Source organism: Theropithecus gelada, chromosome 1 (assembly GCF_003255815.1).
Source record: "Theropithecus gelada isolate Dixy chromosome 1, Tgel_1.0, whole genome shotgun sequence".
NCBI lineage: Eukaryota > Metazoa > Chordata > Mammalia > Primates > Cercopithecidae > Theropithecus > Theropithecus gelada.
Window position 1 is genome coordinate 106902519 of NC_037668.1, and position 16410 is coordinate 106918928.

The following is a 16410-nucleotide window of genomic DNA, read 5'->3' on the forward strand; positions in this document are numbered from 1 at the left end:
TAAAGCTAAAGGTATATATCATGGGAAAGATAACATAATACATACTTATGTACCTATCCCATTTAAAAAAAAACAAACTATAATTCAAGATTAACGATATGACATACTAAAATATGTTAGAGAGTACTCTATAAGGCTGGGGAACAGAAGGATCATTGGCAATTAAAATTTGGAAATCACTAGCGAGGAAGTGGGATTTAAGATATGACTGGAAAAATGGGACAAATTTAATAGGTGAAAAGTAGTTGAAAGTAAACACTGTAAGGAGTAGTTTTGGGGTGAAGATAATGGTGGAAGGTAACTGAAAGAGGAACTAGGCATTGTAGGATAGTGGGAGATACATAAAATTGGAAAGTGTTACGAATACCACTGTAAAACATAAAAATAGATAAGGAGTTTACAGTCTGGTGTATACTATTTAAAATAAACACTTCTTGCCATCTACTTCAGAAGAAAACTTTGCTAACTGATTGTTCGTTTCAGTCTTTGAAGGATTTCTAAGAATGGAAATATGGAGGCAATTTCACTTTTTGTGGTCATGAGAATACACTTCTCCAATATCCAACTGCAAGGGGTGCAACTGACCTAAGGCTTCAGCTGCAGCTGTAGGAAATCCATTGCTCTTCCCACTTCTCATAGGCTGCTGCCAGCCGATGACTGAGCACAGTAGGGTTACTGCTGTGAGAAACAAAGGATTCCTCTTACAAAGGATTCCTGCTCCTGAGGGACAAAAGATTTCCCTGACAGGTAACTTTGGCTCAAGGACTTCCAAGAGGATTCTTTAACACCTGTGCTGACTTTTCTTTAGAACTGCATTACTGTGTGGAACACTTTTGCCCACTCTTCTTGTCTTCCCTCAGGATCATACCTGAATCTTGGCCCGATAGCTTTCCAAGCCTCTCTCTTCCCATTTGCTCTCGCCAACAATTCCCTTAATAAATCTATTGCATGTTTAACCTCATCTTAACACCTGCTTCTAGGAGGACCCAGACCAATACAATATGAAACCATCTGGGAAGGTTCGAATGGTTCAAAATCAATAATGTTGGGAAATGAGAAGTTAGAAAAGAAACTAGGTAAAACCAATTTATCACATTTCAACCTATAAACTGTGACTGCATTTATGGTCAGTCCCCATTCTAAGATAAACTTTATTTCTAATTCTCTCTGTCCTTGGTCTTTGTTTAGCGTCCATTTAAAAACAAAACAGAACAACAAAAAAAGTATTTATTCAGTTTGTTGCAAAGTTTTAATTTGTCCCAATAATTCATCATAATGAGGACCATTTTTGCTGAATGGACTCAATAAGTAGTTTGCTTAGCTGTGTTAGCATTATCAAACTTAGAAAGGATAGCTGAAGCACAAATTATAGAGTATGTCTGCCCCATTAAACCCTAAATTACAATTAATGTTTCTATGACATACACATTTAAGAAAGTACACGTATCATAGGACAAAAATAGAGATTAGGATGCCTACATACCTTATTAGTATTTGTATTGATCCCAACAAGAAAAACAAGTTCAGCAAGAAATAGGCTACAACAAAGATTTTTGTGAATAGTTGTCCTGGTGCTTTGAATTTCACTGAAGAACCAGAAGGTAAAAATGCATATGGCAAGACAAATCAGTGAAATAATTATTCCTAGTTGAGTGATCCTTGTAAGAATATTATAATCTTTAATACCCTAAGGGAAAATAATAATAAAGCTGTTAAAAGAATAACTCAGTAACTTGTCAAAGGAACTACAACATATAATGAACTTCCTTTTTTGGTGAAACATTAATCAAAATGTTCATAAAATGTAAAACTATAAATGTGCATTTAGATGAGAAAAATTTTGTACTTTTGAAAATCCTCAATATCCACATAAATCTGATGTAAATCATGTAGCACTTTAACAGTTCTGTAATTGGTGATTTTTTTCTAGGCATAGTATTAGTATTAGTACATGGTTTAGCAATGTTATCGTCATTAATTTCATTACCTTAGAAAGGCAATCCATTATTGTAATGTGAAAATAGTTAATTAAAACAGATTTATCAGTGGTAAGACTAAGTCTTATGTCTATGCAGTGATTCATCTAAAACACGTGAAACAAAGGTGTTAGCAATGCTGAATATAAGGATTATCAAGCAATATTGTTCAGAAACTTTAAAATATATAATGTTGGTTTTATCCTAACTAGACGAATACTTATGTTTATATAAAGAATAGATGTTTATTTGCTTAACTTCAGGAAAATCATCGTTAGGACTGACATTATGTTTACGTAGATTTATTTGATTACTTTATATATTTAATGATAGATTATAAATAAATATAATTGAGATGCTAGCACAGAGCTATAAAATAAGAAATTATGTGATAAATATACAAAGTAAGTAAGATATTTCAAAAGCAAAATACATATCATGAAACCATTCACCTTAGAGAGCTTCTTCATGTTTAAAAATCATGTGGGGTTCTACATTGCTAAAAATATGATGTTAGTTATAAGTGTGCTAATACTTATTGGCCAACTGTCAAATATTTTCAGGAGCTTTGTCACGTATAAAAATAAATTGTCATCACAAAAAAGTGCCTCTAAATTCCATGATACATTAAAATGGGCAAATGGCTCTTGAAAGTAGCATTACAAACTAATTTTATATGTAATCTACCAGATATTACAGACTAGATAAGTCTCAGACTAGAAATAATCTTAAATGCATACTAGATATGTTCTAGAAGGTAGGTAGGAAAACAGACAGAAAGAAAGATCCCATTGGGGTTTTGTCTCTTATACTAAATGTGCTATCTAAACCCAAGAAAAATATATAAAAAAATAAATATTCTCTTGAATAACATGGATAAAAACAGAAAAAGGAACATTTATAAATATGAAGGGGAAAGTTCTCTTACAATGGAAGGCCCAGAGGACATCAAAATTGCAAAATGTGTCATGTGATTACAGCGGCATGAGGTGTGGGTCTCATTTGAGTATGTCAGCTCACAGCCCTCTGAAGACCAGGTGCCATTCATGGTATCAGGTGAGTAATTCCAAAATGCACATAGACTCTTATACCTATCTGTGATCTGAAAAAAAGATATTTTACTGATGAAAAAAAGATAAAAAGTTACATACATAGTATTGCTTTTGCCATACTTAAAATACCATTAATGTGATTGAAACAATGCCTTAACAGTGAAACACAAAACAAATTATAAAAAATAAAGGCGGCTATGTGGAAGAATGGAAATTTATATTGCAACAATGCTATATTTCATCAATTTTGTCTCACAAACGTGATAATTTTTATTAAATTATTCATATGTCATTTACCACAGTGCATAATTTTCATTTGCATCTTCATTCAGTACATGTTTGTTGAGTATTGACTAGATATTTGTCACTAATCCAGGTACTAAAAATACAACAGTGAACAAAAGAGAAAAAACTGTTTGCATTGTTGACATTACATTCTAGTTAGAGATGAAAAATTACTCAATGAGAAAAGTAACCCTGGATAAGAAGAAAGAAAGTGATATGGAGGGTTGTCCAAGGGGATGTCTCCTAGATTATGTCTAAGCAGGTACTTCAATGAAGTGAAGGGGGGGGTCCAACAGACTTGGGAACAGAGGGTTCCAAACAGTTGGAAATGCAAATGGACAAGCTCTGAAGTGAGACTGACCAGAGGCATTCCAGAAACTTGTAGAAGCCAGTTAAGTTAGAGCACAGTACGTGAGGTAAAGAATAGTGAAGACAAGATCAGATACAGACATGAGACAGATGACACACAGACAGTGTGATAGTTATTCAATAAATGGTGGAGTTCTTATCATACTTTTATATTAACTAATCATAACACCACACTTAATGGATGGTTTAATAATAATTTATCAATAAAATGTTGAACTTGTAGAAATAAAAGCTATTTCCAGTTATATAACAATTTACACTTAACTAGGTGCTTGCTTTCTTACTTTGTTTAGTTCAACCCTCATAAACGCTCTCTGAGATAAATGCTATATTATGTTAAGAGGCCAAAACATGTTATTTTAAGGTGTATTTAAGACTAAACATTGATAAGTGGAGTACTATAGAATCAAATTCCAATTTTCAGACAACTATTTATTAAAGAAAATGTACCTTGAGTGTCAAATGTATGATATATACTGTTCAAAGAGTGAGGATTATCAATCAAAAAGATAAAGTATCAGCTCTTCAAGGATGATAGAAACTCAGATGATTTAAATACAATAAGATAATTGTTTTAATGGAATAGATGCTAAATATAACCCTTAGGTCAATAGCTGGAGCACTGAAAAAAACAGTGTGAGTTTGTCTGGAAAGATAATTGAGTTAAAATTGGAGAGATTGCTAGAAGTTTGTCAAGAATGTCAAACTATATGAAGAAAACTGAAATTCTTTTAGTGCCTCAAAAAGAGCCTGGGAAGTGCCTAATTCTAGAGAAAGCAGAGGGACTGTAGAATTGAGGAGCCAGACTAAGTTGTGATTATGCGTACCATTCAAAAACAGACTTAAGTGAGGGTCTGTTTACACACTGATCTTCCACCATGTCCCATCACATCTTAATTTTCCTAATCCTTCCAACCAGACTTCTGTCTAGAGTAGATAGGAAAGGAAGAACGTTTCTTCCTGAGAAACTGATTGGCCAAAAATAAACTGCTTTTGGATACTGACATTCAGGATCTTCCAATACCGTGGCCAGGAGCCTGCCTGATGAAAACTCTAGTGAAGCACACCACTGCCACAAGGCCAGGAGAGCACACCGTGTCTCATTATTAAATGGGAATGGGTGGCCACGAACCCCCAGACATCTGAGGACAAGCTCCAACAGGAAAGACAGGGAACCAAGGTGAACGATCCAAACAAAGAAAGTCAAGAGCAAGATGACGCAGGGAGCAGAAATGAGTTTTTTAAAAAAATGTATAAATAATATCTCAGAGAGATGAGATACTATACCCATTAAACAACATGAGGATTGAAAACATAAAGTTTCTCAGTGAAAATAAAGTATAAAGTAAAAATAAAAAAAGTTACTAGAAAAATTAAAAATAGGAATGAAAAAGTTTAAAAACTCCGAATATTAGAAGCTCAGCTGGGAAGTCTAATGCATACTAAGAGGAACAGAAAAAGAGAGCAGAGATACTGGACAGGGATAGATTACCAGAGAAATCATTGTAGAAAATTCTCTAAAGCTGAAGACCATACATTTTCAGACTGAACAGACTCACAAGATGTTTACTGCAATTGATGAAGAAAGATTCACACCAAAGTACATCTTAAAGATTCTGGAATACCAAGAATAAAGATTTCAAAACTTTAAGAGAGAGATAAAGAGAAAGAGACTGATTGCATTCAAAAGACAATACATTTTAATTAAAATAATTAATTGCATTCAACTTCTCCAGGTTACCCTTGAAAGCTGGAAGACATAGGAACAAGGTGTAGAAAGATCTGAGAAAAAAACATAACTCTGTACATGGTATTTATCTAACAAGTATAAGGGTAAGGTAGAAAAATATATTTGTGTGTGTGTATATATTTGTATATTTATATAAAACCTAATAATGCAAGAGCTTAAAAAATTGACCTTCTCTGTTTCCTTTCTCAAGCAGCCACTGGAGAATATGTCACCAAAATACATATATAAACTAAGAAAGAAGACATTGCTGGAGGAAACATGGCATCTGACACAGGAGAGGAGTGAGGTGAACGGTGAATGATATGTGAAAATGATGGGGGGAAGGGAAGGCATGCCCAGGCTGATAAATGACCCAGGGGTAGATCATCCAGACAGCATCAAGGCTACAGAGCCTTGGGAAGGATGTCTCCAAGACAACAAACTGGCTGATAGATAAGCTTACTTGTTCGAATGTTTTGAAAAGAGATTTATAATTCTGTCAAATATTTTGGAGACAAATTAACAATGGATAAATAGAAATATAAGCAAATGAAAATAAATGAATTAACACCAGGAAAATGACTGAACTCCATGATTCAGTTGTGAATAACACACCAATTTATAGTATTATAAACACTGAAAACTGATTTAACCAAAAATTGGAGGTAAGCATGAGTGGATGGATGGTTGAGGGAGTGTGTATATCACAGCAGAACATGTGTGTAAGAAAACTAAATCTGAATCTTCCATAGATGGAAGTCAGCAGATTACATCTACTTTTTAGAAGCTTAAGATAAGAGGAGTTATTATATTTTGGTTTTTTGGTTGAAGATGATCCAGTACCAAAGGGGTATGGTTTTATTTTTTTATGAGGCGGAGGCTTGAGTCTTTTTATTAATTGAGACACTGATACCAATGTGGAGAGACCCAGGAAAGATGAGATGGTGGATGGAGCATAATTTCTTGGGAAGTAGACTGGGATGGATGTAGTGGGCCAAACTGGTCAGGAGTATCATAGTTTTTGAGAGCATGGACTCTGGAGGAAGGCTGCAGGGGCTTGAAACCTTTTTCTACCAGTTAATTGTTGAGTGACCATGAGCAAATTATTTAATCTCACAGGCTCAGTTTCCTCATCTATAAAATAATAATAATAGTATGTACTTCATATGGCTTTTGTAAGCATTAAATGAGTTTTTTGTTTGTTTGTTTGTTTGTTTTTAGTAAAAAACTTAGAATACTGACTGGTTTCTAATCTAAGCACTATGTAATTATTGATTGCTATGATAATTGTTAATATTACTATAATTAGTGTTACTATTCTTCTGAGGTACTGTAGAAGTATGTATCAATCAGTCAAATCACAGATAAATTATCAGGGAACCAGGACACTGAACATATTACTTAAGAGATAGTTTTTATTTTCTCAGGTGAAAAAATGGGACCAAAATTTCATTCTCAGAGAGAGGGAACTAGAGACTAAGTAGGTCTATTGTCAGAGAAGAGTGGTGAAATTTCATAACAGTCATTACTTTGAATGGAAAATACATTTGAGCAGAAAGCCAGATAAGAGCAATTAAGTTTTCCCAGGAATTACTGTGAAGAGTTTTTGTTTAAATATGCGTTTTGTTTTGTGTCTTTGTCAAACAGGGATTGGTGAAGTGGGTTGTTCTTGGCAACTCTTTAGCTGTCAAAACATTCTACTGATAAAAAACAGAAAAACCATCAGACCATGTAAAAGAACAGTGTTTGGTTTCTAGTATTAAAAGTGTATTTTGCATTTAGCATCTTAAGAAGAAGTCTAAGTTTGGTTTCCAGTCTTAAACAATTTCACATTTTCTTTTTCCCTCAACATGCTGCTTACCATTATTTAAGTTTGAGCTATTATTTACTTGCATTTTTTATACATTTAGTTTCTCTCTACCTTTGATGTTTTTACTTAACAGTGGCATGTTTGTATTGTGTGTAAGCAAATATATTATTTTTTTTAGAAAGCCCCTTTTCTCCCATAATAATGCAAATATAATTGCTCAACTTCAAGGTACTTCAAATGGAACTTCGAAAGTACTTGAATCATGTACTAGAACTGAAATTCTGTTGAAAGTTTAAGATAACATCAATTGTGAAATTGTTGCAAATAACCTGTGATTCTGAGTTGCCCCCATTTATTTTTAACTAAAATAGCTAAATAGTTGGTTAGTTCTAATCATGCTTTTTTATTGTATAACTTTAATTATATGAGTCTGAAAAGTGAAATAGAATAAAAAATAAGAGTCAAATGGCCTCCACTAATTTCTTTATGAAATATTGTAAATTTTGCTAAGATTTTCTTTTAATCAACACCAGAATCCCTTCGAATATTATTTTAAATGACAAGTATTAATGAAACACCTCACTTATTACACAGGTGACATTTATTTATTTCTCTGATTGTGATACTTTTTAATAACTCATTCTTTGAAACTATGGATATTTCTAAAATAAACAGTGTACTTAAAAAAACAAAAATATTGCTTATTTCCAGAGAATCAAATTAATAAATTGTTTGGTATTAATTAGAATGTTTAAAGAGCCCTGAAAGTACAAAAATATTTTGTAGAAAAATTAGTTAAAACCACTTCACTCTTTTAATTTCAAATCTGTATTTTTAAACTCAAGAACTTAGATAATTTATGTGACACAACAAAGGGTCCACTTCTCTGACTATATCACAGTCATAGCCAATAACTACCAGAAAAACAGCTTACCTTTCGGTGACTTAATGTAAATGTTATTTTTTCAAGTTCATACAACATGGGTGGGTTTGAGCTCATTGAGACTGAAATTACTGAAGATATGACTCTTTCCTCCTCTTCAGAATTATCATAATTTTGAGGTTTCAATAAGAAGTTGTCAGATGATGAAAGCAAAGGACCAATACTCTTATAATACAAAAATGCAACTGCAACATTGCCTATCAATAAAATAAGTATAGTTAGTGAAATTCTTATAAAACAAAACAATAGAGCTTATACACTCTTAAGATAAACATAAAAATTGAATAGAGAAACGTTTTACATTAGGAAGTTATACAAATACCCAGATACTGAAATATGGACCACAATAAGCCCATGCCTGCATTGTTAAACCATAGTAAGACATATTCTCTGACCTCTAAGATTTTGAAGATAAATATCCCCTTTGCACAAACTATCTTTAGAAGAAAAATAGTCCTAGATAAATTTACGCCAAAATCCTGACCAAGAACCAGAGTGTGAAGTGTATTCACTTGAATAATCAAGTTTTGAGTTATTATGTCCTCGTATAAATATATGAATTTAAGAGGTATTAGGAGGAAATTATCACAGGCTGATAGAATCAAGACAATTTAGAGTTGAAGGAGTTGTAACATGCCACTGAATTCAAACTTATGCCTAATAAAATGGTTTCTATTTAATATTGATAACATGTAATTATGCAATGTCAGGGTAGAAAATTTATTTCCTTGAGAGGCGGCCATTATCCATGTCCCTAAAACTCACCAAATGCAGTGCAGCAGCATATAACCAAATAGCACAAAATTATAAATACAAATATTAATATCATCAAATACAAAGGACTGTAATAACAAAACTGGAAACCTCCACATCACATGAATAAATAGAATTATTTGGATATGACTGTGTGAGCTGGAAGTTGCCAAAGTGTATTGCTATTTATGTTTTCTCTCTTAATCTTAAAAGGTACCTCAAGAGACATTGTTAAGAACCTTGCTAAACCCAAATACATTACATAAAAGATTTTCCTCAAGTGCCATCTTACAAAACTTATATTAAAGAAAGTATGACATCGTTGGGCTAGTGAAATTATGACTCCAAAAGATGACAACTGTCCCAGCCTTTCCTATAAATAGACAAGGGCCTGAGGCACGACTTGGATACCTGTTAGGTCTACATGACCAGGTCCAGTTGATGAACCACGTCGTGGGACAGTGGCATCTCAGGAGTTGTAGTAGAAGATGATTCAAAATCAAATGACAAATCAAAAGTATAAGATGGATTTTAAAAATCTACTAGTTACTGCTTTCCTTTGTGAAGAAAAATATTTATTTAACATCATTTTTTGACTTTTGGTATGGGGTGCCACAGAGAATCCTCCAAAACATCTTCTTACCTCCTTTACAAATATATTGTCTCAGTATTTATTTTTCCATTCCCAGGGCTTTGAACTTCTTCAATTCCTATGATTTCTCACGAATTCGAGGCTTGCTCTAGCTTTAAATTTTCTTATCAAACCTGTACCTTTTATTAAAAAATTAGGGGTTTATTCACTAACAAAAAGTATAAAAACTTTGACTAATTTGAACAGAGTAGATCATTTCCTAATAAATCATCATCCATCCTTCCTAGTTTTTCTTCTTCACAATGCTTACTGTAGTCTTTTTGCCCTAAGATCTTTCCTATATTTGTTAACATTACCATATGTTTACCAGGAACCAGACATAGCCTTCAATTCAATGGACAGAACACATATCTGAGCATTTACACAGTGCAAATAACTATGCTAAGTTCTGGAGATTTTGCTTTAGAATTAATACCGATATATGTTTGTTTAAAGATTCCCATTCAGTAGGTCTTCTTCCTTATTCCTATTTTGTTTTGTTGCTTCTAATTCTTTTGAATGAAATTAATAGTTTTTTATTATTGTGGTCCAAGCATAAGTTGCTTTCCAAACTATTAGAAAAATACTGAGGTGACAAGAGTTGTGATTTTTCCTTATGTTAAATTCTCAAATCAATCTTACCCACATACACTATGCAACGAACTCCTTAGAGAATCATTGCTCTCAAACTGCTTTATTGCCACTTTAACTTGAGAATAACTAAAACCACTTCTCAATAGAGCTTCATATGCTGTTCTATTTTTTCACATAAATGTTGATTTCATAAGTAATTTGAAAATAAATATGTGAAATCTCTTAAGAAAAGTCTGTTATCTTTTTATCATAAAACGATAGATTAGAGGATTGAATCTTGTTCTGTTCATTCTCAACCCTTCCTCCTTACGCTTCTAAAATTCAGTCTATAAAAAAATATATATTTAAAAATCCAGGGCCCAGGTACCATGGCTCAGGTCTGTAATCCCGAGAGGCTAAAGTGGGAGAATCACTTGAGGCAGGAGTTCGAGACCGGCCTGGGAAATATGGCAAAACCATGTCTCTACCAAAAACAGAATAATTAGCCGGGCATGGTGGCATGTTTCTTTGGTCCCAGCTACTTGGGAGATTCAGGTGGAAGGATCACTGGAGCCCTGGGAGGTCGAGACTGCAGCGAGCCATGATCATGTCACTGTACTTTAGCCTGAGCAACAGGGTAAGGCCCTGTCTCAAAAAAGAAAAATAAAATTCACCTGTGCTGCATAGACCTCCTTTATTTTCCTACCAATAGTACTGTTTATGTTTTAAAGAATGTATGTGTTTTATTAACTAATTTTTTCAATAAATTAATAAATACATGCAGATATCTTTGGGAGGGTTTGATCAATGTGTTAGATTTGTCCTTATTTTTAAGATATAACCTTGAGCAAAACACATTTTCTTACTCTCCTTTATTGAGAGCTAATATTACTGTCCCTTTCAAATGTCACTTTGTCCATGGGATCATTAAATATAACAAAGCTACCATACAATCAGACAAAATTTCTTCAGGATATTAATTCCATAACAATTTCATCATCTATCACCATAATCAGTATTTTCAATGTTTTTTTATCCAAATTCCTAACAGTACCAAGTTGTCTTTGAAATTTCAACAGTTAATACATTCTTTGGATTTGTTCCTAAACACAAAATGTGTGCTTGGGTAATTAGAATACGGTATAATAGAGTAAAAGCCAAGGGTTCAATGGCAGTATGACTTAGTTATTTTTACTTCATTTATGGCTATTTCCCACTTTTGTGCAGAACATGACAAGAAAGAATAGAGGATACGAAAATACTTCTTTTTATGAAACAGTGTCTCTCCATGAGACAATATGTGTGTTGCAGTATATATTTTCCATTGTATTTTGCTATTTTGTTGTTGTTGTTCTCATATAGGTAAAAATAGATTACCTAGAGAAAATAGGAAATATTATTATTTTCTTTGCAAAAATTTTATAATTCCTATTTTCTCTAGGTAATATATTTTTACCTATATGAGAATAACAACAAAATTCTACTATCAGCAGAGTTTTTTTTTCTAAATGCATTACACTAAAATACCAGATAAATGATTAAATTGAAATAGTAGCTACTTACTTGCTAGTTAGGTACCAAGGAAAAGCTGATTTCTTTTTTCTTTCTTTTTTTTCTTTTTTTTTTAAGATAGAGTCTTGCTGTGTCACCCAAGCTGGAGGGCAATGACACGATCTCAGCCCACTACAACCTCCACCTCCGGGTTCAAGCAATTCTCTGCCTCAGCCTCCTGAGTAGCTGGGATTACAGGCACCTGCCACCACACCTGGCTAACTTTCATATTTTTAGTAGGGATGGGCTTTCATCATCCTGGCCAGGCTGGTCTTGAACTCCTGACCTCATGATTCACCTGCTTTGGCCTCACAAAGTGTTGGGATTACAGGTGTGAGCCACCGTGCCTGGCCTGGAAAAGTTGCTCAAAACCGTACACTTACATGGAAGCTGAACGACCTGCTCTTGAATGAATCCTGGGTAAATAAGGAAATTAACGCAGAAATCAGGAAGTTCTTTGAAACCAATGAGAACAAAGAGACAATGTACCAGAATCTGTGGGACACAGATAAAGCAGTATTAAGAGGAAAATTTATAGCACTAAACGCCCACAACAGAAAGCTAGAAAAATCTCAAATCAACACCCTAGCATCACAATTAAAAGAGCTAGAGAAGCAAGAGCAAATTAATCCAAAAGCTAGCAGAAGACAAGAAATAACTAAGATCAGAGCAGAATTGAAGGAGACAGAGACATGAAAAACCCTCCAAAAATAATCAATGAATCCAGAAGCTGGTTAAAAAAAAATTAACAAAATATACCACAACCTAGGCTAATAAAGCAGAAAAGAGACAAGAATCAAATAGGCTCAATAAAAAATGATAAAGGGGATATCACCACTGACCCCACAGAAATGCAAACTACCATCAGAGAATGCTATAAACACCTTTATGCAAAAAAACTAGAATATCTTGAAAAAATGGTTAAATTTCTGGGTACATACAACTTCCCAAGACTAAACCAAGAAAGACTCAAATCCCTGAATAGACCAATAACAAGTTCTGAAATCAAAGCAGTAATTAGTAGCCTCTCAAACAACAAAAGCCCAGAACCAGATGGATTCACAGTCTCTGGAATTCTACCACAGGTATAAAGAAGAGCTGGTATTATTCCTTCTGAAACTATTTCAAACAACTGAGGAGGAGGGTCTCCTCCCTAACTCATTTTATGAAGCCGACCATCATCCTGATTCCAAAACCTGGCAGAGACACAACAAAAAAGAAAACTTCAGGCCAATATCCCTGATGAACATCGATGCGAACATCCTTAATAAAATACTGGCAAATTGAATCCAGCAGCACATCAAAAAACTTATCCACCACAATGAAGTCGGCTTCATCCCTGGGATGCAAGGTTGGTTCAACAAACACAAATCAATAAATGTAATCCATCACATAAACAGAACCCAAGACAAAAAACCACATGATCATCTCCATAGATGCAGAAAAGGCCTTCAATAAAATTCAGCATTCCTTCATGTTAAAAATTATCAATAAACCCAATGTTGATGAAACATATCTTAAAATCATAAGAGTTATTTATGACAAACCCACAGCCAATATCATATTGAATAGGCAAAAGCTGAAAGTATTCCCTTTGAAAACTGGTACAAGATAAGGATGCCCTCTCTCACCACTCCTATTCAACATAGTATTGGAAGTTCTGGCCAGGACAATCAGGCAAGAGAAAGAAATAGAAGGTATTCAAATAGGAAGAGAGAAAGTCAAATTGTCTCTGTTTACAGAGGACATGATTGTTTATTTAGAAAACCCCATCATCTCAGCCTCAAAATTCTTTAAGCTGATAAGCAAATTCATCTAAGTCTCACAATACAAAATCAATGTGCAAAAATCACAGGCATTCTTTTACACCAACAATAGACAAGCAGAGAGCCAAATCATGAATAAACTTCCATTAACAATTGCTACAAAGAGAACAAAATACCTAGGAATACAGCTAACAAGAGATGTGAAGGACCTCTTCAAGGGGAAGTACAAATGACTGCTCAAGGAAGTAAGAGAGAACAAAAACAAAAGGAAAAATAGTCCATGCTCATGGATAGGAAGAATCAATATTGTGAAAATGCCCATACTGCCCAAAGTAATTTATAGATCCATGCTATTCAAACTACCATTGACATTCTTCACAGAATTAGAAAAAAAAATACTTTAAATTTCATATGGAATCAAAGAAGACCCCATATAGCCCAGACAATCCTAAACAAAAAGAACAAAGTTGGAGGCATCACACTCCTTGACTTCAAACTATACTACAAGGCTACAGTAACCAAAACAGCATGATACTGGTACCCAAAAGAACAGAGACCTCAGAAATAACCCCACACATCTACAACCATGTGATCTTCAATAAACCTGACAAAAACAAGCAAAGGGGAAAGGATCTCCTATTCAATAAATGGTGCTGGGGAAACTGGCTAGCCATATGCAGAAAACTGAAACAGGACCCCTTCCTTATACCACAGACAAAAATTAACTCAAGATGGATTAAAGACTTAAATGTAAAACCCAAAACCATAAAAACTTTGGAAGAAAATCTAGGTAATACCATTCAGGACATAGGCATGAACAAAAACTTCATGACAAAAACACCAAAAGCAATTGCAACAAAAGTCAAAATTGAAAAATGAGATCTAATTAAACTAAAGAGCTTCTGCACAACAAAAGAAGCTATCATCAGAGTGAACAGGCAACCTACAGAATGGGAGAAAATTTTTGCAATCTATCCATCTGATAAAGGTCTAATACCCAGCATCTACTGGGGACTTAAACAAATTTACAAGAAAAAAAAATCAAATAACCCCATCAAAAAGTGGGCAAAGGATATGAACAGACACTTCTCAAAAGAAGGCATTTGTGCAGGCAACAAACCTGAAAGAAAGCTTGACATCACTGATCATTAGAGAAATGCAACTCAAAACCACAAGGAGACACCATCTCATGCCAGTTAGAATGACGATTATTAAAAAGTCAAGAAACAATAGATGCTGGCGAGGCAGTGGAGAAATAGGAATGCTTTTACACTGTTGGTGGGAATGTAAATTAGTTCAACCATTGTGGAAGACAGTCGTGATTCCTCAAGGATCTAGAACCAGAGATACTATTTGACCCCACAATCCCATTACTGGGTATATACCCAAAGGATTATAAATCATTCTGCTATAAAGACACTGCACACGTATGCTTATTGCAGCACTATTTACAATAGCAAAGTTATGGAACCAACCCAAATGCCCATCAATGATGGACTGGATAATGAAAATGTGGTATATATACACCACAGAAAACTATGCAGCCATAAAAAGGAATGAGATCATGTCTTTGCAGGTATTTGGATGAGAGCTGGAAGCAACCATCCTCAGCAAATTAACACAGGAACAAAAAACTAAACAGCACATGTTCTCACTCATAAGTTGGAGTTGAAATATGAAAACACACAGACACGGTGAGGGGAACATCACACACCAGGGTCTGCCGGGGGGTGGGGAAAGAGGGGAGGGAACTTAGGGGATGGGTCAATAGCTGCAGCAAACCACCAAGGCACACATATAACTGTGTAACACACCCGCATGTTATGCACATGTTTCCCAGAACTAAAGCAAACATGTAAAAAAAAAACCCTATTTTTAAAAAATCTCTATTTTTCTTCCTCACACAATCACAAATTTTGTCTCATGATGAAGAATATGATGGATTATTGAGGAAGAAAAATTAAAGGAACTGCAAATATAGTGACTTTGCTGTATAAGGAGTAGTAAAATCAGAGCTCTTTGTATATTTTCGTTAGAATTTCAAACATTTCAGACAGTAAAAAAAGTTGGAGTTAAGACAAGGACCCAGATATTGTCAGCCAAAATCCTCCCCAGTATTTATATCAGAATGGAAATCTCAAGTAAGAATATGGATATTCTGTATACTGTACATACATCATATGTTTTTATAGGAAACCATACCTGTTCCATGTACATATGACATAATCAAATGCATAAGTATTTATTGCAAATTCACTGATATATTGTCTGTTAGATTGTTAAAGTCCTACCATTTGAATTATATGCAGCTTTTCTCTTTGGAAATATATTTATATAATCTCCGTCCACATTCATATGAGGATGAATATGTTTCATTTTAGACGAATCAATAAAGAAAACTTTGAGAGCTAAAACAAAACCATGAAAACAAAAAAACCTGAAATTAGTTTAATCAATATACACGGTAAATATATTAGCTTAGAGATAATTTCATCCATCATTATTGTGTTTCAACTTATTTATAGCAGGTAGAGTGAACATATTCTTAACATGTTTGGACAATGTAATATATGTGTTAAAAATCTGACTCAAGTTTTAATTTTTTAATTTCACTATGGCACTCATGGTTTAACTTTTTTTTTGAATTAAATAAAATATAATATGTGTATGTAACCAAGGAAGCTGTAAAATTACAATTACTAAAGCAAAGATAAGCAACTACAATGTCTTACAGAATAGTGTCTATAACTCACTAATGAGTGATTTAATTAAACGTTTGAGTGATAATTCCTTTGACCTGCTGTATTATCACCATTTTCATGCAGAAACATTATAAAAATACAGAGCACTTACATATTAGTCACAATCCTTGAAACTTTGATTTAGAGTAAATGATGAATCCTGATGAGATTTTTGTAAATCTGCGGTTGCACAGCAGAATGCCACTCAGAAAATGCAGTATAGATGTATGC

At 33.9% G+C, this 16410-nt stretch overlaps 1 protein-coding gene across 1 annotated transcript in view; it reads right to left on the minus strand.

Annotated features, from left to right (window-relative positions):
* ADGRL4 (adhesion G protein-coupled receptor L4) overlaps positions 1–16410 on the minus strand; it is a 116233-nt gene that overhangs the window by 30502 nt on the left and 69321 nt on the right. Inside the window, exons 7-10 of the mRNA XM_025357687.1 lie at positions 15730–15846; positions 8156–8361; positions 2905–3078; positions 1484–1687 (exon numbers count right to left, since the gene is read on the minus strand). Coding sequence (XP_025213472.1) covers positions 1484–1687; positions 2905–3078; positions 8156–8361; positions 15730–15846 — 701 coding nt within the window. The remainder of the gene's footprint in view (positions 1–1483; positions 1688–2904; positions 3079–8155; positions 8362–15729; positions 15847–16410) is intronic.